At 40.5% G+C, this 23,911-nt stretch overlaps 3 protein-coding genes across 4 annotated transcripts in view; all 3 read left to right on the top strand.

The window, feature by feature from the left end:
• The window catches only part of pparab (peroxisome proliferator-activated receptor alpha b), a 35,940-nt gene extending 24,654 nt beyond the window's left edge, over nt 1–11,286 (top strand). For both annotated transcript variants that reach the window (XM_014985902.2, XM_014985910.2), the window contains exons 5-7: nt 2,841–3,040; nt 5,307–5,760; nt 5,946–11,286. In XM_014985902.2, coding sequence (XP_014841388.2) covers nt 2,841–3,040; nt 5,307–5,760; nt 5,946–6,190 — 899 coding nt within the window. In that variant the 3' untranslated portion in view covers nt 6,191–11,286. The remainder of the gene's footprint in view (nt 1–2,840; nt 3,041–5,306; nt 5,761–5,945) is intronic.
• A 647-nt stretch (nt 11,287–11,933) lies between these two features.
• Nucleotides 11,934–17,670, top strand: yars2 (tyrosyl-tRNA synthetase 2, mitochondrial). Its single transcript, XM_014985873.2, has 5 exons — nt 11,934–12,813; nt 14,249–14,416; nt 14,505–14,660; nt 15,241–15,411; nt 16,296–17,670. Exons 1-5 carry the CDS (start codon nt 12,026–12,028, stop codon nt 16,453–16,455), a joined length of 1,443 nt encoding a protein of 480 aa, XP_014841359.1. The 5' UTR covers nt 11,934–12,025; the 3' UTR covers nt 16,456–17,670.
• Nucleotides 17,671–17,816: 146 nt separating this feature from the next.
• On the top strand, nt 17,817–21,719 carry cdkn1bb (cyclin dependent kinase inhibitor 1Bb). Its single transcript, XM_014985933.2, has 3 exons — nt 17,817–18,749; nt 18,913–19,042; nt 20,260–21,719. The coding sequence occupies exons 1-2, from the start codon at nt 18,281–18,283 to the stop codon at nt 19,026–19,028; spliced, it is 585 nt and encodes a 194-aa protein (XP_014841419.1). The 5' UTR covers nt 17,817–18,280; the 3' UTR covers nt 19,029–19,042; nt 20,260–21,719.
• The last annotated feature ends 2,192 nt before the right edge of the window (nt 21,720–23,911 follow it).

Genomic DNA, 23,911 nt, shown 5'->3' with positions numbered 1-23,911 from the left:
TCACTCTTTAGGAATAGAAAAAAATCTAAAGCTTCTGGTAAATGCTGCTGTACGCAGGTCAGCAACCTCAAAACTGTGATCAGATGTTAAAAAAATAAGGTACTTCGATGCAGGTCGTAGAGGAAATAACTGATGTGTGTTTATGTGGGTTTACATAGGAAGTTTGCACACTTCGAATCAGCACTCCACGCTGTAAGGAGACTAAAAAAAAACCTGTATTTTATTTCTTTTACTCATTTGCGTCTTGAAGGTTGTCGAAACTTTCATGCTGATGGTCCTTTAATACTCAGCGACTTGTAGTAGTATTTGAGTCAGCTGTGGTCCTGCTTGCAGCCTGGGTATAAAATTTCATGAACCTAAATGTAACCAGAGGGGAAAGACATTTTAGATGAGAGCCATCTGATTCTGTCCTCGGCACATGCAGCTAATTTTACATCAACGACTGATTGATTCCACAGTTGAATCTCCGTGTTGCATGAAAACTTGACGTCCCTCTGCACAATTAGGAAACATTTCTAAATGATCATAACGGAAGCGTTCTTCAAAAGCAAACTATCGTTTTCTAATTCGGTCGGTGTTTCGAGAAAGTTCATTTATAAGCAAAGAGTTTTTGTTTTTTGGGGGGATACCGCAGGGCGCTGTGCTCTCTCACCAGTACAAAACAAACTCATCATCAGCAAACTCACTCGGACGACTCAACAGAGCGTCTTCTTCAAAACCGCTGGAATACAGACTGCTACAGGAGATGATCTACAACTCTCTCTTTGAAGGAAACTGTATAATATGAGTTACAACAACCTTTAATTTCCTTCTGGGATTAGTGAGGGCTTTTTGGATTGAATCTAATTAAATAGGCGACAGAGCCCCATTTCTACTGGTGACTCCTCAAAATGGGAAAGATGGTAAAGAAAGTAAGTGCCGCTCTTCATAAATTGGTAAGTTGCTTCGAGAGAATACCTTCTCTTAACGTTGCCATGTCTGCAGTCAGAGCTAGAAAATAGAAACGAGGCTCGCCAAAGGCCCAAGTTTCTGTCTGAAGGACCGCAGGGGAAACGCTGATTTGTTTTGGGTGAGATTATTCCAATGGAATAAAATGCCATTTTGGACCAACGCGTTTTTTCACATCGCAAATGTGGGTAACGACAATACCCCGCGTCTCAGCCGCTAACAAGACGGATCGCTGAAATGGACGATTGGACAGAACCGATCCGGCCGTCTCCCAACCGCGTCCAACTTCCTTACCCGCTCCGCTCCCCCCTCACACGCTTCATCTGCTCATGTCGGCTCACAGGGAGCGGGCTTAATACCGAGCTGAAAGCCAATCACTTCACATCTTGATTCGACTCTGCTCCTTACGAACGTCTTCAGATGATCTTGCTTTGTGAGCGGCAATCTAACGAGGCCCCCTCCATCCCCAGTGTCGTTATCCGGGTCAGGAGCCGCATCCCGGCTCGGTCCCACTCCGTACTCGAACATGAGGCGGGTCAACAGAGAAATCAGGTCCTCCTTTATGGCTTTATGGTACAATAAAGGCAGGGTGCAGCTGAACGCTGTGTGTTCTAAGGGAGATGTGTGTGTGTGTGTGTGTGTGTGTGTGTGTGTGTGTGTGTGTGTGTGTGTGTGTGTGTGTGTGTTTATCCGTACGTGGACAACAGCCAGGCCTCATCAAATCCATTAAAACCTGAGACACCCGTCTTAACGTGGGTAAAGAGAGACTTATATGCTGCATTAGGCTCTTATAGGGTTAAACCAAAGAGGTGGGGGTCAAAGACAGGTCACCTCTAATCACCATTATTAGCTAAATAGGATCAACCTGTCTGAGAGACGCCATCGCACTTTCATAAGGGACGAGTGGAAGTACGTTTAACTCAAAGGAAGCCCACTTTGTTTTGTGCCGCCTTTATTCAATACTTCCTGGAAGGTTAAAAGGATATTTTATTGTGTGAAAATAAAAGGATTTGGCATCAACGCAGTGTTTAAAAGATAAGAAAGAGGAGGAATAAAGTGATTTACTTAAAAATAATCCACTCTTACCACTGCTGCTAAAATCGTCAATTATATTTGTAATTAAAATAGTTAATAATCAACATTTCTTTTGCCTGGAAGCAATTTTTTAAGAGGCTCCTAGAGATTACGGTGATTGCAAAGAAGCCTTCAAACCTGGAAGACTTGGAGCTCATGAAAAACATAATTAAATTACAAATGGAAACAAAAAAATCTGCTCAGTGTTTAGAAACACTTTAAAAACCCGTTGCATTTTTACACAGTTGAAAGCAGATATTTACGTACACTGAATAAAAAGACACAAACACATTTTTTTCTCACTTTCTGAAGTGAAATCAGACCAAACTTTTCTTCGTTTTGGATTAGTTTGAATTTCCAAAATTATTTATCTTTGCTAAATGCCAGAAAACTGAGCGAGATCATTTTTTTAGACATTTTTTTTGTAACGTTCCTCGAATTCAGAAGTTTACTTATATTTGGTCAGTATCCGGTGTAACCGGATACAACGGTTGGCATGCAGCAGGACACGTATTTATACTGAAAGTATCCGGTATGTCGGTTCACCACGAACACGTACCAAACAAATAGAGCATTGTTTCACACCTGAACACATGCAGAGCGTCTGTGTGCAGAAAAGCGACACTGAAGCAAAACAGACTGCTTGTTGTCTCATTATTTAGCATTCATAATTCAAAGTCTCTGTTACTACGTTCTTACTGCTATCAGATTCAAACTCACGCATATTTAGGCCATCTGTTGGTTTCTTTTATGCGGTTTTTTAGGCTTTAAACGTCAGCAAAATAATCTCTGTCTGCTTCTAAATCCCCTCTCCGCAGCCATCCGGTTCGGCAGGATGCCCCAGTCGGAGAAGCTGAAGCTCAAGGCGGAGATGGTGACAGGGGAGAGGGAGGTGGTGAACCCCCAGCTGGCTGACCAGAAGACACTGGCCAGGCAGATATACGAGGCCTACCTGAAGAACTTCAACATGAACAAGGCCAATGCTCGGACCATACTCACCGGAAAGACCAGCAACCCTGTACGTTGACTTAAAGTGGTGGGTTGGTGAGTGAAAGGCGTTGACTGCACAGGAAACATCGATTAGCTTCTCCCTAAAGAAATTATTTCGGATGACTCTAGAAGTCTGCAATCAAAGAATCGTCTCTGTGTGATACAGGCCGTCCACACATCCATAACAAGTCTTAAATGAAGGTCATTTTTTAAAAAGTAAGTTGGCCTTACATACGTTAATCACAAATCTTAAACGTCTTCATTTCATATATGGTGTTTTTTTTCTTCTTTTTTTTCTCTGGACTTTTCTGTCAGGCAAAAGTTTGGGTCACTCTCAGACACCTTCATTGCGAATGACTGCCAACATAGCCTTCCTAGCTAGCTAGCATTTTTGTCTTCCATGGGTAAATGGAGATTTATCACCAGTTAGCCGGACGAAGTTTGTATATTTCTGTGGATACATGTGGTAAATTTCATTCATATTAGTCTTAAAAAGTCTTAAATTTTTTAACTCAAAGTCTGGAGTATCTTTTTTACCACAAGAAATGACAAAAAGGACTCTGTCTCTGGGTGGTCTCTACAATCGTTCCCTTTTTTCCTTCTTTGTTCATTGAAGTGGGGAAAAAGTGCTTGAATTCGGGTCAGAAGCCAAAGCCCAGAGCTGGTTGAAAACTCCTCAGATGGATGTTTGTGGGTGTAAAATGGGTCTGGAAGGACGGGACGAGTTTCCATCCGTGTTCAGACATACAGTAGATTTTACTCGGAGCCTTTGGAGATCAAAACGCCTGGTGAAAGCAGTAGCTGGGATGTACTCGGTTGGAAATGTGCACATTTGTAGATCAATAGTTTTACTTTTAAAATCTTTCATATTGCTAGGAGTACAAAATAAGGATTATGCTCCTAATAAGCCCTAGAGTTAACATCATTTATGATTTTTTTTTTTTAACTCAACCTGATGTCTAATCATCAGCTGCGCTCCTCAGAGAGCTGTGTGTTAGTAAGTCCTGTTTTTGGGATAAAGTTCTCCTGCTACACACCTTGGTGAGCCCCTGACTTTTCCCCTCATTTCAAAGGTGCGTGTTGTTTTGAACTAGCATAATATGCTGGTACGCTAGCAGCCGACCCAAACAGCTGCGGAGCTTAAATAGAAGCAAAGAACACCCATTACGTCCTGGAACATCATTTCTGTAATTAGCGGCACAGGCCAAAGTTGTGGATGTCTTTCTACTCAGCCGTGGGCATTTCGTTTCAGGTCTGCTGGAACTTTGTTGCGTTTTCTCCGTCTGCCCTCTCTGCTTGCATAAAGACTGTAGGTGCGAAGCAGATGGAGGTTTGTCCACACTTTCCCCTTTGGCCTCCTGTTAAATCAGCCTTCATCACCCTGAGTTCTTCAGCTGCAGATGTAGCCTCTCATCTCTGCTTCAAGTACTGGGTCCCTCTCCATCTTTACATCTTTATATATATATATATATATATATATATATATATATTTTTTTTTTTTTTAAACAAATGGCTACAATTTTACCTTTTAAGTTGATGTTTAGTTCTGCCTTCAAAGCTCTTCTGTTTGTTGTGAGGGGATTTAGACGATCGTCCACATAAATGAGTCCATGACAGTAAATTTCAACGTGTCAATAAGGGCTGAGGGTTCTGACTTTTGCCTTACTAAAGATTATGTATAAACGTCCAGCGTTTGTGGCGAGTCAACATTTTCCATGTTCGTCTGCTACCCGTTGGCTCTGAGCCGTACGCACTGTAAAGACGGCCGCATTTCAGTTTGAACGCATTATCAGTAGGGCTGCATGCTGTTGCTTATTCTGACGATTAATCGGATAAAAGAATTGCCACATTCTGCAGATTTTTCATTTGGCTGCTTTTTTACGTACAACAAAAGATCCCAATACGAAACAATTGAATTGATAAAAAAAACCAAACCTTTTATTGCCTAAAATGCAGTAACAATATTCATTTAGTGAATGCTAGGTCATCTGTAGCAAAGGATGCATCTGCAGCTAAAAATACTGCTAGCTAATCTTTTTTTTTTTTTTTTTTTGATTAATCAATGGATAGCAAAATAATACAGAATTTTGAATTGGGTGAAAATGATAATGTTCTGGGTGGAACATTTTTATAGACAAAGGTTTTTCATCTTAAATGAAAAATTTATATATTTTTTGTACAGTTTGGGTCATTTTTAGAGTTTATATACTCTAGTTAATGATTAATCGATTACAAAATTTTAATAATTGATTAATCACGATTAATCGAGTGAACTTTCGGCTCTCCCTCCGCAGCCGTTCGTGATCCACGACATGGAGACGCTGCAGCTGGCGGAGCAAACGCTGGTGGCCAAGATGGTCGGCTCGGCGGGGGCCCTGAAGGACAGAGAGGCCGAGGTTCGGATTTTCCACTGCTGCCAGTGCACATCGGTGGAAACTGTCACGGAGCTCACCGAGTTCGCGAAGTCCGTGCCGGGCTTCTCGAGCCTGGACCTGAACGACCAGGTGACGCTCTTGAAGTATGGCGTGTACGAAGCGCTCTTTGCCATGCTCGCCTCCAGCATGAACAAAGACGGCCTCCTCGTGGCGTACGGCTCGGGCTTCATCACCCGGGAGTTCCTCAAGAGCCTGCGGCGGCCGTTCAGCGACATGATGGAGCCCAAGTTCCAGTTCGCTATGAAGTTCAACGCGCTGGAACTGGACGACAGCGACCTGGCGCTGTTTGTCGCGGCCATCATCTGCTGCGGAGGTGAGGCTAGAGGGAAATTTTAAATTTGTACAGTTGGGTTTGTTCTGCCCTTTACGACCGTACGTTACACAGTTTCACCACACACACAGTGATTCGTTCCTTTTAACTGATCTGTATCTCATTATTTTCTGAGAAATTGAACCTTGGACAATCACGATGCCTCCTCTGACTTCCTCTGCCCTCAGACCGACCGGGCCTGGTGAACGTGTCGCACATCGAGGTGATGCAGGAGAGCATCGTCCACGTCCTCCAGCTCCACCTGCTGGCCAACCACCCCGACGACACCTTCCTGTTCCCCAAACTGCTGCAGAAACTGGCCGACCTCCGGCAGCTGGTCACGGAGCATGCGCAGCTGGTGCAGGAGATCAAAAAGACAGAGGACACGTCCTTGCACCCGCTCCTACAGGAGATCTACAGAGACATGTACTGAGGGACTGCAGCAACCAGCCGACGGAACAGAAACTAAACCGTTCAGAGAAGACACGTTAAGCTAGGGTTCAACCACTTTGAGCCGTGCCGTCTCCGACGCGGCAGAATTCGCTTCTGGCTTCCGGTCAGCTTGAAGGAACTTTTCTCTGGCGGACGGTTCCTTTGGTTGGTCTGGCTTCTCACCACTCCATTGCTTGGAACCTTCTGAGACAGAAAAAAAAGGAACTAGATCAGATGTGAAACATCGTCTGATTAAAGCCACTTTGTAGAAATCTGTGTAGCATTTCTGACCAAACTCAGCTATTAACCTACGGTGAGCCCTGAAAAGGAGGGAAGACGGGGAACTCGATGATTGCCACTCCAGTTGTGTGTTTTGAAAAGAGATTTTTATACTGAAGTTAAAGAGCCATATAAAGTCAGCATCCGTTAAACCACCTCGACCTGGCAGCCAAACAGTCCTGCTGCTTCAAAGCCTACCAGCATGTTCTTCTTCATACAACCGGACACATCCAAGGAGTCGCCAAACGTACGAACGCGATCGCAAGCTGAATTGTGACGATCGGGTTTTGACTTGAAATTGCATCTTGTTGCACAGCATAAGCACAAACTTGTCTGTGATTTGTTCACAAATGTCTGAGCCGCTTTCCTAACAAAAACACACACTCAGATGTTTGACACTCCATCTGTGCTTTGTGCTCGTGGTTTGTGGTCCGACTCCAACTTGAGCCGCACTAGAATCTCAACAGAAGCCTAAATATAGAAATTAATATTTTCTTTTTGTTTGTGTCACATTGCCTCAGCTATAGCGCCTCCCTCCCCCCGTTTTCTTTGTTCTCACAAAGAAACCCACAGCTTTTTTTTCTTAATGTAGTCCTTATACATGTACCCAATCAGTTTTTCAGCAGTTTGTAGCCTTTTTCATAGTTTTGAAAACTTTCCAATACCTTTTTTTTTATTGTCATCAACTGTTCATAGATTTTTATGTTCATAGAAGAGATGCCATCACACCAGTTTTACTGTTGTTCTCAAAGGACAAAATGATGACGGTTAACATTTTAACTTGATTTTAACTTTGTTTTAGCCACTAGCGTGGTTAGCGTGGTTAGCATTAAATGTAAACAGCGACCTTTCTGCGTATTCCCTACGTAGTGTTCGATCCTTACCTCAACTCTGAGATTTCCTAAACCTTGTTTTCTTTGGCTTAATTTCAAATTGACACCGAAAATAGTTTGCCGTTACATAACTTACCTTAGCTTAAAGAGTGTTAGCTTGTCCTGGTTGCGCTACAGTATGAGTTTACTATTCGGAAAAAGACCGGAGCCCAGTCAGAGGCGGTTTAGCCCCAGTTGTAACCCAATGCATGTTTATAACAAGGCAACTCCCGCATTTTGCTGTCACCCAACCATTTGTATAAGAAGAACATGCTAGCTTTGACACCAGAAGGAGGGGAAAAGTCTACTTGGATTTTGTAACATAAAAACACACATGCGGAATAATGCGAGAAGCATATGATCATCTGTTTAATATCCACCCATGCAAAAAAATACTTTAAATAACCATAAGATTATTTAGTCTACCTTGATTTAAAATAAAGCTGAATTTTTAATGAGGATTACGTGTCTTTTTGACGCTGTAATCTTACTAAACAGGACGAGCAAAGTTACCTCCAGCTCTACACAATTCAAATTTGTGTAAGTAGTTTCTCTATGTAGCGTCTGTCAGATAAAGCAGTTCCAACAAGATTTTACATCAGTTTTCTTGGACAAAAAGATATTTTCTAAACATTTTATTTCTTTAAAGTGAATGTGGACTAACAGCTTTCACTAAGGACCTCCAACAATCGGAGCAGGTTCTCGTCAGTCATATAAGAAATCTTCAAATGCATGGTGTATGGAAAGCAATTGTGCACAAATGTTTAACTCAAATTATTCTACTATTTTACGGCTCTTTTCAACATATGTGCAGCTCTACTATTCTTATAATTATTTTGGTGCTTTAAAAGTAACATAAAGTGGATTCATCTTGTGAAACCTTTTTTCTGACTATTGCAGCGTCGTTTTTTTTGTTTTGTTTTTTTGTTTCATCTTTTTTTCACCCCCTAATGACATCGCATTGTGTTTGTACATAGCTAGTTGCATTACCATTTACCCCTTCTAAAAGCTAAATCTTGAAGTCACATTATAGTAATGGACTCTGCACATCCCTAATTTTGCTAAAGACTTTTACGTTCAAAAAAATGTGTACTGCTTGTTCGTGTTGCTTTAATGTTTGTATTTTCACTTGAATTAGATCATATTTTTATACTAAAAACGTGTACGTACGACTATATCTGATAAAGTTTTATGCAGAAATGGCACGGTTTGAAAGTGTAAATAGAATCAAGGTGAAACGGGGCGATCGGGATATCCACAAATCTGAACCCTGCTGGGGACATTCCTTTGGTTTAAGCCATCAAAACTGTTGCTTCCAGCTGTTTGTCATTTCGCAACTGAACCGAATCCTTTTTGATCTGAACCGAAGACGGCTTCGGACTGGTCCGGCTTATCACGTTTTGTGATTGATTTAAAAACTTGACTCCGTCGTCTCCGGCTATAGTTTAACGACGAGGAGATGTCTTGTTAATGTTTAGCTACGGGATAGTGTTGATCATACGTTGAAATAGATCGATACTGTTTTCTCAGGTTGCACATCAGAATACAAATAGAGATAATATATGCACAGAGATTTTTATCAATATCAAATGCTCCTTGGCAGACTCAACCGCAAAATATTTTGTCTTTTAATTTTTTTTGTTTGTTTTGACAGATTGGATCTCTGTTTGCTATCAGAGAGTCTAAATGCACTCATAATTAGCCATCACGTCGTATGCTATCAGAGTATTGATGATGCAGTAATGTACATTTAGAACAGATTGCTTTCCAAGCTTGTTTCTGTCTGACTTTTCTCTCCAGACTTGCTGCTATGTTGTACTAACTCAAACATGAGCTCTGCCACGGATAGATTACCAACCTCTAAGCTGCCTCTAACGTTCTCACTTAGAGTTGAAACCAGATATTTGCATAAACCTTCAATTTTTTTTTTTTTTTTGCCTCATTGTTTTGACATTCCATCAAACTAATTTCACCAAACTAAACTTTTCTGTTTTAGGCCAGTTAAGATTACTCAAAATTATTTCTGCTTGCTAAATTCCAGAATAATTATTAAAATTCTGAAGTTTGCATACATTTTAGTATTTGATAGTCGCCTTTAAAACTGTATGAATTGTCATATTTACCCACAAACTTTCTATAGGAGTGAGATCAGTGCTTTACGATGGCCACTGCAGTAAAAGTAACTCTTTACATTTATGTTTTTGGGTATGCTGAGATTGTTTTTAATGAGGATTCCATATTTACTTCAGCATCTCCACGTAATGTTTTTATTTTCTCACTGCGTCGTCTTTCCAGTTAAGCGCACCAGTCCCTCCTGACGCAAAACAGTCACACAAGATCACACTGCCAACACTGTGCTTCACAGTTGGGATGGTGTTCTCGTCCCACTTTTGCCTCCAAATGTAGCAGTGATCATGATGGTCAAACATTTCAATGTTTGTTTCATCAGATCAACATGTCGCCAGCAGGTATTTATCCTCGAGTTCGTTTGCAAACTATCATCTGGCATTTTAAATAATGGCCTCTTCGTCTCTGAGTGGCGCTTCAGCTAGCATCTTTCACACCAAAACACGTTCGTCTCTGGGAAATGCGTCTCCTACCTTGACGACATCGGCTGGACATTCCCATGTTGTTTATGCCTTCATAAAATTATTTAAGCAGATAGTATATCTGGAGATTTACCAGATATGTTTGCAATCACAATTTATTTCCTTATTTTTTTTATTATTTTTTAATCATAGAATAATGTCACACGAGGAAGAAGTATGTTTGAGGTGTTGTCTTAAAATATATCCACAGTTAGGGCTTTACTTAAATATCGTGAATTACCTATCAGAAGCCTACAAAGTCAAAACAACCTCATCTTGGACTTCTTCCAGTGGCATAAAGGCAAAGAAAACAGAAACAAATGCTTTTCTCAAATAAAAAGATCTTACTGGTTATTCTGGCGTTAAGAAAATGGAAATAATGTCTGTAATCTTAACTGATTTACAACAGAAAAAAACCTCTGATTTAATGTCAAACAGGGGAAAACATATGTACATATCTGGCTTCAACTGTATATCTTGTCTCAGACTGCAAAGAATTCACCGAATGCAGCTCAGATTTTCACCTCGCAGATCATGCTTGGCGATCAATCACCAACAACATGTGCCTTAGAGTGTGTGTGTGTGTGTGTGTGTGTGTGTGTGTGTGTGTGTGCGTGTGTGTGTGTGTGTGTGTGTGTGTGTACACGCCAACGTCGAAGACTCACGTGATTGAAAAATTGTAAACAATTGACCTGTTCGTGTGACCTAACGGAAACCTATCGAATGGTTCGTCAGATTTTAACAGAAATCGATCGTCAGTCAATGAAAATGAAGGATTTGCTCAAAAGGGTTTTTAAAAGCGAAACTGAAAATGAATGAAACACTACAAAAAAGGCCCGAAAGGTGAAGCTGGTGTACTCTTGTGGGTGCGGGGGTTTTGTTTGACATGGAATTGACAAGGGACTTTTTAACTTGTATCAGGGATTCTTAGTCTTCCTTTGTTGCACTAGCTCAGGATATAGAAAGGTACTGTTTCTCTGTCCCTGTCTTTCTTACTCAATTTAATACAATAAGTCTGTGCTGCTCTGCTTTGGAGCCCATAAACAGAAGCAACAATACAAGAAAAATTGCTTTCCTTTTCCAGTTTGGACAGATTATTTTCCAGGGGCAGCAGTCATAGGAATTAGGTTTTTCTTTTTGTTTTGTGACCTTCAACTTGTTTATTTCTGCAGCTCTAGTCTACTTCAGAGGCAGAAAGCATCTTTGGATGTTGTTGTCTGTGTGTTTTATGGCTTGGATAATACTGTAAATGTTTGAATGTACTGAGTATTTAGTCGTGCATAGTTAGTACTTTGCAAGAAGGCAAATTGACATTGAATGGATTTAAAAAGAAAATAAAATGATTTTGAAGTCCTCTACTTTGTTTGTTGACATTTGAAAGAACAACTTGAGTCTGTTTGAATATATTATTTTTAAGGGTTTTTTTTTTTTTTGAACACCTAATTTGAGCTTTTCCAGTTAAAATAAAGTAATGGTTTCTCTGACAAATAATTTCTTAGACTGAAACTCTGGGGCCATACTGGGCTACAGTGTAGCTTGCATATAGTAAAGATATTTGTGTAGATTTTTATAGTTCTCTGTTATCTGTAATAAAAGTAATAATCTCACAATGTGGAATCAGAAGAGAGATTAAACACGTTGTGTTATGCTGAAGACATGAACTTTAAACATTTGGAAATGCAAAAAGCCAACTGTGAAGATGAAAGCTTAAATATTTTCCACAAAAAGACAAAAATGCTTGATACTCATTTCTATGAAAGTACAAAGATTATACTAATAAAAATTTAAATTTGAATGATATTTATATATATATATATATATATATATATATATATATATATATATATATATATAATATATAAATATATAAATCCAAAACCACTTCATAAATCCAAAACTTCCTCTTTAATTCAGTCGTTCCCAATCTGACCCACAAAATGACGATAGCAGAGTCTGGTGACCTTGACTCTTGGTTGAGTAAATAAGCAGCCACTGCCATGTCTGCGGTTGCTCTGATTCAGAACCACTCCAGCAGGGGGCAGTCTACATTTATCAAATTATCTTACGCTCTTCCTCCTTCTCGTCACATTGTCCAACATGGCGGTGTCCATGCTCGGGTTCTGCTGTTGTGTTTCGCGACACCCGTCCTGTAGCCTCCTGAGACGAGCGCGTCTCTTCCTCACACTCGGGTCTAAATTTCACCGCTCCGCCGCTGCGTCCAGCGGACTGCTCCTGTCGCTACATAAGCGCGGTGTCCTGAAGGATTCTTTCCCAGAAAACGCAGCACAGGACCAGCTTCCCCGGCTGCTCCAGTCCGCTCCTCAGACTGTATACTGCGGCTTCGACCCCACAGCCGACAGCCTCCATGTGGGCAACCTGCTCGCCATTATCGGCCTGCTCCACTTCCGGAGCGCCGGGCACAACGTCGTCGCGCTGCTCGGAGGGGCCACGGCGCAAATCGGGGACCCGAGCGGGAAAACGAGCGAGCGCGAGCGGCTGTCCGCGGAGATGGTGGAGGAAAACACCCGCGGCATCCGGGAGAGCATTCAGAGGATTTTCATCAACCACGAGGTGCTTTTCCACGACCGCTCGAGGCCGCTGGGCACCGTGAACGTGCTGAACAACCGGAGCTGGTATAAGAGCTGGGAAGTGGTGGACTTTCTGTCGGAGACCGGCAGGCACTTTCGGATGGGGACCATGCTCAGCCGCCACAGCGTGCAGTCCCGGCTGAGGAGCGCAGACGGTATGAGCCTGACAGAGTTCACCTACCAGGTGTTCCAAGCTTATGACTTCTACCACCTCCACCAAATATACGGCTGCAGGATTCAGCTCGGAGGCACCGACCAGCTGGGCAATTTGATGTCCGGACATGAGTACATTCACAAGTAAATTTCCCTTCCAGCTTTGTTCCAGGCTGCTTTAGGAAATCAGAATAAAAAATGACCGGATATCCCTGGTTGTGTATTTTGATATGCAAAGAATTAGTTGCAGGTTTCACAAGTGAAAACTTGAGTGGGTCTCATACAGGTTCTCAAATGGATTCAGCCCTTGACTTTGACTGAGCCATTCTAACACAGACTTTGGCTATATTTTCAGGGTTTTTCTCCACCTGAGAAGTAAACTTCTATACCAGTTTAAAGTTTTTCACAGCCAGAACCAGTTTTACCTGCCTGTAATTCATCCCACATAGATATCCCAATCCGCTGGCACCATTCAAACAGATTTCTCCATTTGTGCTCCAGTTCTGACCAGCATTTTTACTCTGATATACACAGGCAAACTTCAGCACGTTGAATTGCCTACTTTAGACCAACTACTTATTCAGCAGTTGTTCCAGCCTCACATATAAAAAAAAACTTGCTACATTTTAATCATGAGCTGCTTTAACATTTTTTTAAAGTGCACTTAAGCATTCAAAACTGCAAAACATCTAGTTTAGCCCTAATATGTTGTTATAAGCTAATGATACATATGGAAGGGAAGTCATACCTGAAGCTAATAATTGTAGCTGAATGTACCGAGGACAGTTTGAAGGGAAATCGATGGACATCAGTGGATATTTTGTACTGACAGAGAGCAATAGTAAAAATCACTGTAAAAGAAAGCTATTTTTTTCATTTTTGGTTGATAAACTTTATGGTCACAAACAACAACAACCATAGTCCACTTTAGTGTTCCTTGACCAAGCTATCCATAGCTTGAACCAACCTCATCCTTCATGTTTGGGCTGTTTGTTAGCTTCCAAACAAGATCGTAATTGTTTCATTATTCCGGAGCAAAACGTGTTCGATTTTCTTTTCCACCCGTTTACTTCCACACAACTCATCATTGATGTTTCCTGCACTGTTGAACTTTGGTGCGGATGTGCTGACTCTATACATTTTTCTCTATCTTTTGCCATCAAGTGGCCACACCCGCTTCTTTCGTCAAAACAATCTGCTCTTTCATTACCATGAGATGTTTCCAGCCGCTGCATCGTCATCCCTATTTACCGCTGTTTCCTGTCTTAGTAGGCATGATTTTGTTTAAGGTGCGAAGGTGTTTGTTTAAAATGACTTATCCCAAACAGAAAAGCAATGAAAATCTCATTTGTCAATATTTCCTCACGCTTTCAAATGTATTTATTTTGTATTCATGTTATCTGGCTCTACAATATGATACCACTATTGCCACATCATTTTAACTGTGGGGAGAATGAAATAAGTGTCTCCCCATGTTTCTGCTTTACCTAATCTCTTGTTATGACCAGCTCTGCAATTTAGTTTTACCATATTCTCCCATATAACCATTCAAATCAATTTTTAAAACATTCTTTTTCAGAGTAAGCGGTGAGGAGGTGTATGGCCTGACCATCCCGCTGGTGACCAGCACCACCGGTGACAAGCTCGGGAAAACCGCCGGCAACGCGGTGTGGCTCAACAGAGACAAGACGTCCCCCTTCGAGCTCTACCAGTTCTTCCTCCGACAGTCGGATGCCAGCGTGGAGCGGTACGCAAAGAAGAAAGCTCCCCGCTTCTGTTGATGCCCGAACCACAGTGACAAGGACGCTGAAGTGCATTGTGTGGGTGTTTTGCAGATACTTGAAGCTGTTTACCTTTTTGCCCCTGGAGGAGGTGGAGAAGCTGATGGAGCAGCAGAGGGAGGACCCAAGCAAACGTCTCGCCCACAAACGACTGGCTGCAGAGGTGACCAAACTGGTGCACGGAAAGGAGGGCCTCGAGAGCGCCAAGAGGTCAGAATTGGTCCCCAGAGGTTTTTCTTTTTAAGCGTTGCACCAAATTTTCCCCAAAAAACATTGAGTTTAGGTGACTTCTAACTCCCACCTGCAGGTGACAGTATTTCTCACAGGTCGTGTTAAAGGAACATTTTCCATCTTTGACTAGACCTGTCACAATAACTCATTTTGCTTTATTGTAATTATTATTAGTTAAACCAAATTAAAATTAAACGCAATTGAACATGTTAACATAAAAAAATTAACTGGTAAAAATAGATTATTGGGGAATATTTTTGATTTCATTGGTCAAAATGATGGACAAGGAAAAAGTCTAGCTTTTCCTCTGCTTGTGCTGCACTGCTGCCTCTACCTTTGCTTGATGTCAAGTTATAGTCCGTGGTCAATAAATGTGAATATATATTTTTTATATATATATTTTATATATAATTTATATGTAGATTTTGGATGAGGATTAATGAGGAAATATTTCTAAAGCAGCCCCACAGAATATGAGATTTTGACAACTGTAAATCACAAAAAACGATTGCAAAATCCTGGAGGAGCTGTCTAAAAGCTGTATTGTTTGTCCCTGCAGATGTACCAATGCGTTGTATCACAGCAGCATTCAGGCGTTGGAGCAAATGAGTGACGAGGAGCTTCAGGAGCTCTTCAGGGAGGCTCCTTTCCAAGAAATGCTTTTGGAGCCGGGGACCACGGTGCTAGACGCCTGCCGTAAGGCCAGCGCCATCCCTGATGGGCCTAAAGGGTAGGTTCGTCATGAGCACCTACTGTAACAGAGCGCTGCCATTGGTTATGGGGTTGCTTTTCATCAGCAGTTAGGAAAGCTGGTTCACTGAAAGAAAACCTCTGAAGAAGAAAATGGTTGCAACTTTCTTCTTCATGAAACGACTGGAAAGGCATCAGATTTTAGTCGTAGGATCTCACTTTTGTTGTTTGTAAAACACAGCGAGTTATTTCTCCCATTGGCGCTACACACACAGGTTTGTTTTGGTTGTATTTACTCAGAATTTCTTAACTAACCAGGTCCAAAGACTCATCCCATGCTTGTGGAAAAGATGTTAGTCTGTGTTAGAAGGGTCACTAGCGTGCGTGAAGTAGAGAAAACGCCAGAGCTGATAGCGTTTTCTTGAAAAATTTGGTCAAAAAGTGCTTGACGATTTATTAAACACTGGAAGGAAAGTGGGGAAACCATCATCTTTGAGGAAGAGATGTGGTTGGGGGGTAAAGAAAATCCTGAATGATCGTGTTTGGCAATCACCTAAATGTTTGGTGAAAGCAATGGGAAGAAGAACAGTAGGACTCAGGGACGTGTTTAATGGTGAAAGTAAGAACACAAGGAATTGGAACTGAACTGCTGTCTGGCCATAAGAAAACTTTTAATCAGTGAAGCTAACTGGGGAAAATAGTTTCACTTTCCAAGAGAGCTGGTGTCTACTGTACCAGCCTTTAGGGGCAATGCTGGAGTTGATCAGGTCTAGTAGGTCCAGCAACATTATGAGCCCAAAGAATGAGGTCCGCAGACTACCTGAATATACTGAATGACCAGACTGTTGTAGCTTGTCAGACATACAAGCTTAAGTAGTTAAAAGTTCTTTACCTGAATCTTATCATGTGATCGCTTGCGTTCAGGTATCGGATGATTTCAGAAGGAGCAGTATGGATCAACCACAAAAGGGAAGACAAACCGGAGCAGGTCCTCATCCCCAACATCCACATACTGTCTAATGGACTCACCCTGCTCAGAGTGGGCAAGAAAAACTTTCACATTGTCAAGTGGCTCAGCCTCTGAGGCTGCTCCACTGACTTACAGGGAAGGTAGGAGGAAAAACTTGAGAAGAGTCTGTGGGAGATGTTGATGGACTGATAAGTGGATGGCCGTTTAGTGTTATATATACGTACATATGTAGATGTGCTGTTTATCTAAAGATTTGCTATTAAAACAACATTTGGTAAAGAGATGTTTTTCTGTTGACTTACCTCTGCAGCAGACTTTTGGGGCAGTGAACACTAGAGGGCGACATTGCCTGTGTGGCCGTCCACAGAGCACCTAACATTTATCCTACTGTAAACTTTCAAGTAAACAGCTGCTCACCATTAAACTAAATTGCATCATTTCTCCCAAAAAGCTTACGGTCATATTTTAAGCAAATTATTGTTTTTAAAAATTGTTTAATTATGGTGCATTTGTTTTGTTGCAGTTTTAATTTTTTTCTTCTTCTTTTTACTTCTGTGGAGTGTAACACAACTTACACACTTCAGGAGACAACACTCTCATGTTGGGGGGAAAGACAGTTTATGATGCAGTTTGAGTTCGAAAATAAGTTTTACTTAAATACTCCCTATCCAATATTGTTGCTTCAGAAAAAATTCTTGCTTTTCTGCAAATGTGATTGTTTTTTTTATCTCTGTTTTTGGTATTTGTTTTTGCAAATTATAATTTAAATTTTACATTCACCAATATTTAATAATGCATTTATCAAGTGCTTTCAACGTGTTTTCCTGGCAAAGAACAAAAAAATGGCAAGAATACACACATAATTAAAGAACAAAGATACGATCAAATGTATGTGGTTTTCTATGCATCATCTGTAGTGTTTATCGTATATAAAATGCAACCTAGATATATTAACTGTACCATGATCATGGAATACATGTGTTTTTTTTTTTTGTTGTTTTTTTTTTGGGAGCACATTTGAAACCAACAGCTACAGGCTAATAGCTAATCAGTGAGGGGAGCTGAAAAGGTTATTCAAATAACGTCAAAAACAGAACCACGTGACCACTGCACAGCTTTATGCCTCAAGCTGGTAAAACTTTCAAGTTTTAGCAATTACCAAAGAAGTTCAGTCAGCTGTCTCAGCCATTTCACTTTTTTTTTAAAGTTGAAACATTCAATTTCATTTTGCAGGGTATGTAATACTCAATCTGCTCTGTAATTTATTTTATGTTTTCATAGCAATAACTTAAAACGACTTACTGTGAAATAAAAATATTTGAAAATGCAGTTCAAATCCAGACAGCATGTTCATAAATCATACAGACACTAGTTATCTGTCTTAAAATTATTTTTTAAATTATTATTATTAATACCTCCCGGCTGATCAAGATTGAAATTGTGTCGAACTGTAAGCTTATTTACAAAGTTGGCCCAGATTACTTAAAATGCTGGCGCTTTAAAAAAAAACATGGGCGTGGCCTCTGCGTTCAGCAAATGAACAGCCTCGCTGGGATTTAAATAGCTCTGTGTGTCAATCACATGCGCTGGCCCTCCTCCATCCGAGCCCAGCCTTCTCTCTCCGTCCCCACAACGCCTCTGAATCGCCATATTGGGTACTGAGGTTACTCTGCAGTTTCTCTCAGTCCGGGACGGAATTGACAAGAGCTCCTTCGGTTCCTCTGCAGTTTGTTTTGATGATTCGCGGGGACTATCTTCGGCGTCAGAACACCGCAGAAGCCGTTTGCGCCTCCAGCTTGACATACGCATGGCATAAGCCGTTTCACGCCTGTTTCGGATCTTTCCCCCCGTGACGAGGAGATACCCGTTGTTGTTGTTTTTTTTTTTCTTTTTTTCTTTTTTTTTCTTCTCTCACTCTCCGGCGACGTGTTTTTTTCTTATGAAAACCGGACGCTCCTGGCTGCTCGAAGATTCAGCTTTTTTGGGGGGTAAAATGTCAGACGTTCGACTTTCAAACGGAAGCCCGACGTTGGAACGGACGGAGCCCCGGGTTACGGAACACCCGAAGCCGTCAGCCTGCCGAAGCCTCTTCGGCTCAGTGGACCACGAAGAGTTAAAGAGGGATTTAAAGGGACATATGCGGGAGCTGCAGGAGGCTGCGTCCGCCAAGTGGGGCTTCGACTTTGCCAGTGACAAGCCGCTGCCTAACGCCAGGCTCACATGGGAACTAGTGGACCCCGCTGAGGTCCCGGATTTCTACGTGCGGCCCCCGCGGAGGGAGAAAGGCGTCTGCTCTGGGAATAACAATGTGGATCTAAACGGGAATCATAGCTGCGATACGAGCATGTCTGACGTACTGACTGAGTGTACGGAGCAGTGCACCGGGCTGAGGAAAAGACCGTGTCACGGTACTACTTTTTCTTTTCTTTCTTTTTTTTTATACATGTTTTCAGCTCTAATTTGTGTCCTAGATAGTCTTACGGCTCACGGTTTTGGCATATTACTTTCATAAATGCATCAATATGGAAAGTAGTAAAATGGAAAAAAAAAGCTTTTTTTTATTTTTCGCAGACACCACGGCGCAAAGTAAGAGGTCACGCAGCAGCCCAGATGAAGTTAGTTGTCCAACCCTGAGCCACTCTGTTGAACACACACCCAGAAAGTCCAGTCCCAAGAGGCAAACGTGAGGACTAGCAAAACGGTAAGAAAATTAAATTATATTTTAACCCCCCTTTTTTCCACACACGATGTCAGAGAGACGAACATTAGGTATACGTGGTTTAGCAAACAAGAAAAGGAAAATACCGTGGCCCTTTCTATGCTTGGCACTTTTTACTTTATAAAATTAGTATTTATTTATTTATTTATTTTTTGACAACCAAACGGAACATTTTGCCGACTCGGAGTTTTATCGATAAAAGTTCTGCCCCATTAACACCAGACAGACAAACGTTGCGAGTGAAAACAATAAAAAGGAAAACAAAACTGAGCTGGACATTATTTTTAGCCCTTTAACTGCAGGTGTTTCGGTGCTGCTCGTTTCCTACTTAACTGTAAACAAGTGCTGAACAACAGTGTAGTAGTAACACGTCAGCAGCCACTGCCCTCACAGCAGAGCAGGGACGGAAAGGGGCTGGTCTCTCCGAGAGCTGCAAAAACACACACGCACGCACTCGCTGCGCTCACACACTCCTGTTACCACACGCACACACACACACACACACATCTCCCTGCAGGGGGAGAAGAGCGTGCAGGTCTGAAATAAAAAAATCAAGTGGGTCACAGTGAAGAGAGGGTCTGGTTAAATTTTTTTTTACCACTTTGAAGATGTGCATATATATATATATATATATGAAAAAGGTATATTTTTTTAATAATGAAACTTAAACAGTAGAGGCAGGTATAATATTTTTTTAATTCCTTTCACATAAGAAATTTATTTTTTTTTATAAATGTGGAAATAAATTTAGAACTTAATGTTAACTTAACATTTTGTGTATGTGTTTTTTCTTTTAGATTAATTTCTGACTTTTATATATATATATATATATATATATATATATATATATATATATATATATATATATATATTAAAACAGGAAGTTAACCTGCATCTTAATTGTATGAGCTAAAAAAAACACTTGGAGAGGCTCACAAAATATGACTTAAAATGTAAAAGTAGCTTCTAGAAATTAAAAGTACAGAAACAAAACAAAAAAACATACTTTCTGATGTTTACAAAAATTATATTTTTGTATTTCACATTGAGGCTCTTAAAACAGTTTTTCCACATCAGGAAACGCATCCTCAGGGAAAAACTCAACTTTTTTTTGTTGTTACAGAAAATGTTACACAATGTTCTGTTGTACTAACTTGCATGTTTTTCTTCTCTCTCTCTTCCTTGTTCTCGCCCCACAGAGAAGATGCCCCCTCCCCCTTGTTTTTCCCTAAACGTGGGAGACCTCAGTGTTGTTTTTTTTTTTTTTTTACTTTTGGACGAGGATCTACGCAGCATCAGAAACATATCAGCTCTCCTGAAGACTGGGGAGGACGCTGTTGAAGCACTGAATAGAAACACTAAAGTTTTTGGCACTCAGTTAAATGTTACTGCCTCTAACAGCAGTCGATGTAGCAGTGTGCAATTAGGTTGGATTTCCTTTTTTGCTCCTTATTTTTCTTTTTTTTCTTTTTTCTTTTTTTTTTACTACCTGTGTATATAAATTAATAAATATATATTTCTCTTCATATGTAGCACATAAGAAACATTATGATTTATAAAACAAATCCTTTATGCTAAAAGTGTGAAATTTGATTTGACTTGAAGAATTGCAGTGTAGTTTGAATTATTTTTTTTCTTTTTTTCTTTCTGGAAATGCTGTTTTGCTCGTGCGAAGTTGACACGGTCCCTAATTGCTACACTTTAAAAAAACAAAAAAAAATCATGGCTTCTTACGGTTTCTTTACAGCGTGACTTCACTCCGTCATTTTCCTAACTCGACATTGAAGAATGGTACAAATGTAGCTCATTTATTTTTAATTTTTTTTGTTTTTGTTTTTGTTTTTTTTAGCCACAATCTTTAGCTCTTTTAAGCGGAGGAAACTAAAAAAAACAAATCAGTGAGGATATTCTATTTATTTTTTTATTTTTAGAGTTGCTTTTAAGCACTAGTTTGGGCCTTTCTCCCCCCTTCCTGTTGTAGTTCTGCAGTCCTCAGATGCGTTGGACTAGCTGAGATATTTACGGAAGGACATGCGAACTTATTGACTCTACCCTGATGTGCCTTACTGCTTTGCAGATGGAAGGGTTTTTACTTTAGAAAGCGGTTATATCTCCTACAATACCAAATACATGGTTGCTTTTATGTAGATGACTTCACATTGTATTTCTTTGTGATAACTTCGGCGCTTTTTTTTTTTTCTTCCATCCCTTATTCCCTCCCGCCCCAATATTTTAAACCTGCTGAGGATGCAAGTCTGAGTATCTCAAAGCTTCTCCTGTATTTGACGAATAACGGCTCATCCTACAAATGCAGTCGCCTGTGTAATTGTGTAGACATTTTTTTTTTTTTTTTTTTTTTTGCAATGTACATCTGTACATATTTTGTTAAAAAGAATTAAAACAAAAAACACTGAGAAATTATACTAACTTATTTATGTCAAGATTTTTTTTAATGTTTTTTTTAAAATGGGTTCTTGATTACGGTTATCCAAAGTGGCATTTACGTTACTATAATTTTTATTTTGTTAAAGCATATTTTATTTGGTAGATCTTTTTTTTCCTCCCCCTTATAAGGTTGCAGACTGAGCCTGATATTTGTTGTGCATTTTTGTAATGTGTGGATTAAAAGATGTTGCAATCAATAAAAGAGAAAATTAAAGTTGGACTTTTTTTTTTTTTTTTTTTACTTTATACACGAGGTATAAAAAAGTCCATGCTTGGCATATGCTAAATGCACTATGTTGGATAAAGGAATTAAAATTATACATGCATTTTCTTAAAACGTTTTTACCATTCAGACTTCTATTTGGGGTGGGGGGGGTTTAAAGCTGCTGGGTGAAAAATCAGTGAGGTGAGTCTCCTAATGAGGCTGAATGATTGACACTTGGTTTGTCCAATGAGAGAGCAGTTTAGAAAGCAGACCACTGAGTGCAACCAGTAGTGTTCAGCAACTTACAGAGTAGTTAGTGGGGGAAAAAAAATATGTTTAGAAAACAATATTTACTTGGACTGAGAAATATAGACAGGAAATATTTTATTTTATATTTTGTTATATTCTTAACTGTGTGTGTGTGTGTAGTTGTTTATAGTCCTTCTTTAAGTCCTTTTCTGGTTTAATCATCAAACCCCCAGTCCAAATGTGGTGTAATGTCGCTTTTTGGGTTCAGTCAGTATTTATTGTGGACACATTCATGACCATTAAAAAAATGTAAGTCTAATTCAGCCGTTATAGTGTAAATTAGCTTTTGACAGAAATGAATGGAAATCCACACAATGTCCTAATCTATAGAAATACAACAGGTGTGTGTTTGAGAGAAATTAAAGAGTACTATTGTATATTATATAAAATGTCTGTATTTTAGCACTGAAATACATTTAAATATTTTTTCCCAATGTAAAATCTAGGAAACAATGCATATAATATATATATATATATATATATATATATATATATATATATATATAATTTATTTATTTTTTTGTTATTACATTTTACGTGCAGCCTTGATTTCATCTTGTTCTAATTTGCCTCTCCTTGCTGTCTGAAACCAGACTGCTGAGCGTCTCAGTTTCAGTCACTGCACATCTTTGGCTGTAAAAACCCAAATAAAGGTTTTCACTGCACAGAATTTCCCTGCCTCCTCCTCATGCCTCCAGCGCAGGAGGACACCTGCAGCAGCTTGTTTTTATTCATATTCTTTAACGCCGGTGTGTTATGAGGTCATGAGGGGTGGAAGTGGTCTCTGTGTGTGTGGGCGAGCGGGCTGGTGGGAAAGGTGGGGACTGTCCAGTTCCGAAGTGTGCAGGTGGACAACCTCAACCCAGCCGTTCCATCAAACCTCCCCCGACCCCCCACCTCCGAGCTCGGGCCCCATTCTCCCAGTGTGTGGGCCTTTGTGCCGACGGCCATTGTGTAGGGGCCGGGGCTGGCCACTGTTGTGTCTGGGGCTCCTCTGTTCAAACAAAGGGCCCGTCTACAATCCTCCACCCTGCCCAAACAGCAGACTGCCCGACTGATTGACTGACTGACTGGCTGGCCGTCTGACTGACTTCATGACGAGGTGAAAAAGCAAAGGAGGGAAATATTGTGACATTGTGACCGAAATGCTGAGTTCACATCACTATTACCTGCTTTCAATGGGCAAAACGTCAATTAGTTCAGTGATTCAATTCAAAAATTGAAATGCGACGATGTTTATTCAAATCTGTACATTACCCGTGCTGCTAAACAACAGACACAAAGTACATTTTATTACTGGTATTTCGATGTACTGTACAGTATATGCACTCAGGTCTCACCAGTTTTGCCATTAGTCAGTCACGGTGATAAATGGGTCAATAAAGTAGGTATTGGTATTTTTGACAGTGTGGTGTCGAGTCCTGCTGGAAAATGTAATCAGCATCTCAGTGAAGTTTGTCACTAGAGGCAGACATAAAGTGCATTGAAATATGACTGGACTTGATAAAACACAGAGGGACAAACTGCCGGTGACATGGCGACTACAGTTACCTTCCACTTGACCTCAAGCAACGAGAACGCCTTGTCTCTGGTACAGAAATGGCTTGACACAAGGAAGGCGAAAGTTGAAGGATATGTTCTCAATGCATCTGTGTCTGCTTGGCTTTGGTTCAAGATTTTATGGCAACTATTTTTCCTTCCACTTAACTTTACAGTAGCATTTGATATGGCACTCTTTATTTTGACAACGTATTTGGCGTTTGCTTTGGTTATTTTTGTCTTGTGATATCTAGTAATGAGCGTTGTGAATCTTAGCAAAAAGCGCCTCACTTCACAGTCCTTTCTGCTGGAGTTTTTCCTTCCACTCAACTTTCTGTTAATATGTTTGGATA

This window comes from Poecilia mexicana, unplaced genomic scaffold, assembly GCF_051168715.1.
Source record: "Poecilia mexicana isolate PSO_F unplaced genomic scaffold, ASM5116871v1 scaffold_6, whole genome shotgun sequence".
NCBI classification, from domain to species: domain Eukaryota; kingdom Metazoa; phylum Chordata; class Actinopteri; order Cyprinodontiformes; family Poeciliidae; genus Poecilia; species Poecilia mexicana.
The sequence above is the reverse complement of the archived record's forward strand: the minus strand, read 5'-3'. Positions and strand labels throughout refer to the sequence as shown.

Excerpts from the sequence above, each read along its gene's own strand:
- yars2 (XM_014985873.2), top strand. The coding sequence starts at position 12,026 with ATGGCGGTGTCCATGCTCGGGTTCTGCTGTTGTGTTTCGCGACACCCG. Across the intron at positions 12,814-14,248 it reads GGACATGAGTACATTCACAA|AGTAAGCGGTGAGGAGGTGT; the intron begins GTAAATTTCCCT and ends ATTCTTTTTCAG. Across the intron at positions 15,412-16,295 it reads ATCCCTGATGGGCCTAAAGG|GTATCGGATGATTTCAGAAG; the intron begins GTAGGTTCGTCA and ends GCTTGCGTTCAG.
- cdkn1bb (XM_014985933.2), top strand. The coding sequence starts at position 18,281 with ATGAAAACCGGACGCTCCTGGCTGCTCGAAGATTCAGCTTTTTTGGGG. Across the intron at positions 18,750-18,912 it reads GAGGAAAAGACCGTGTCACG|ACACCACGGCGCAAAGTAAG; the intron begins GTACTACTTTTT and ends TATTTTTCGCAG.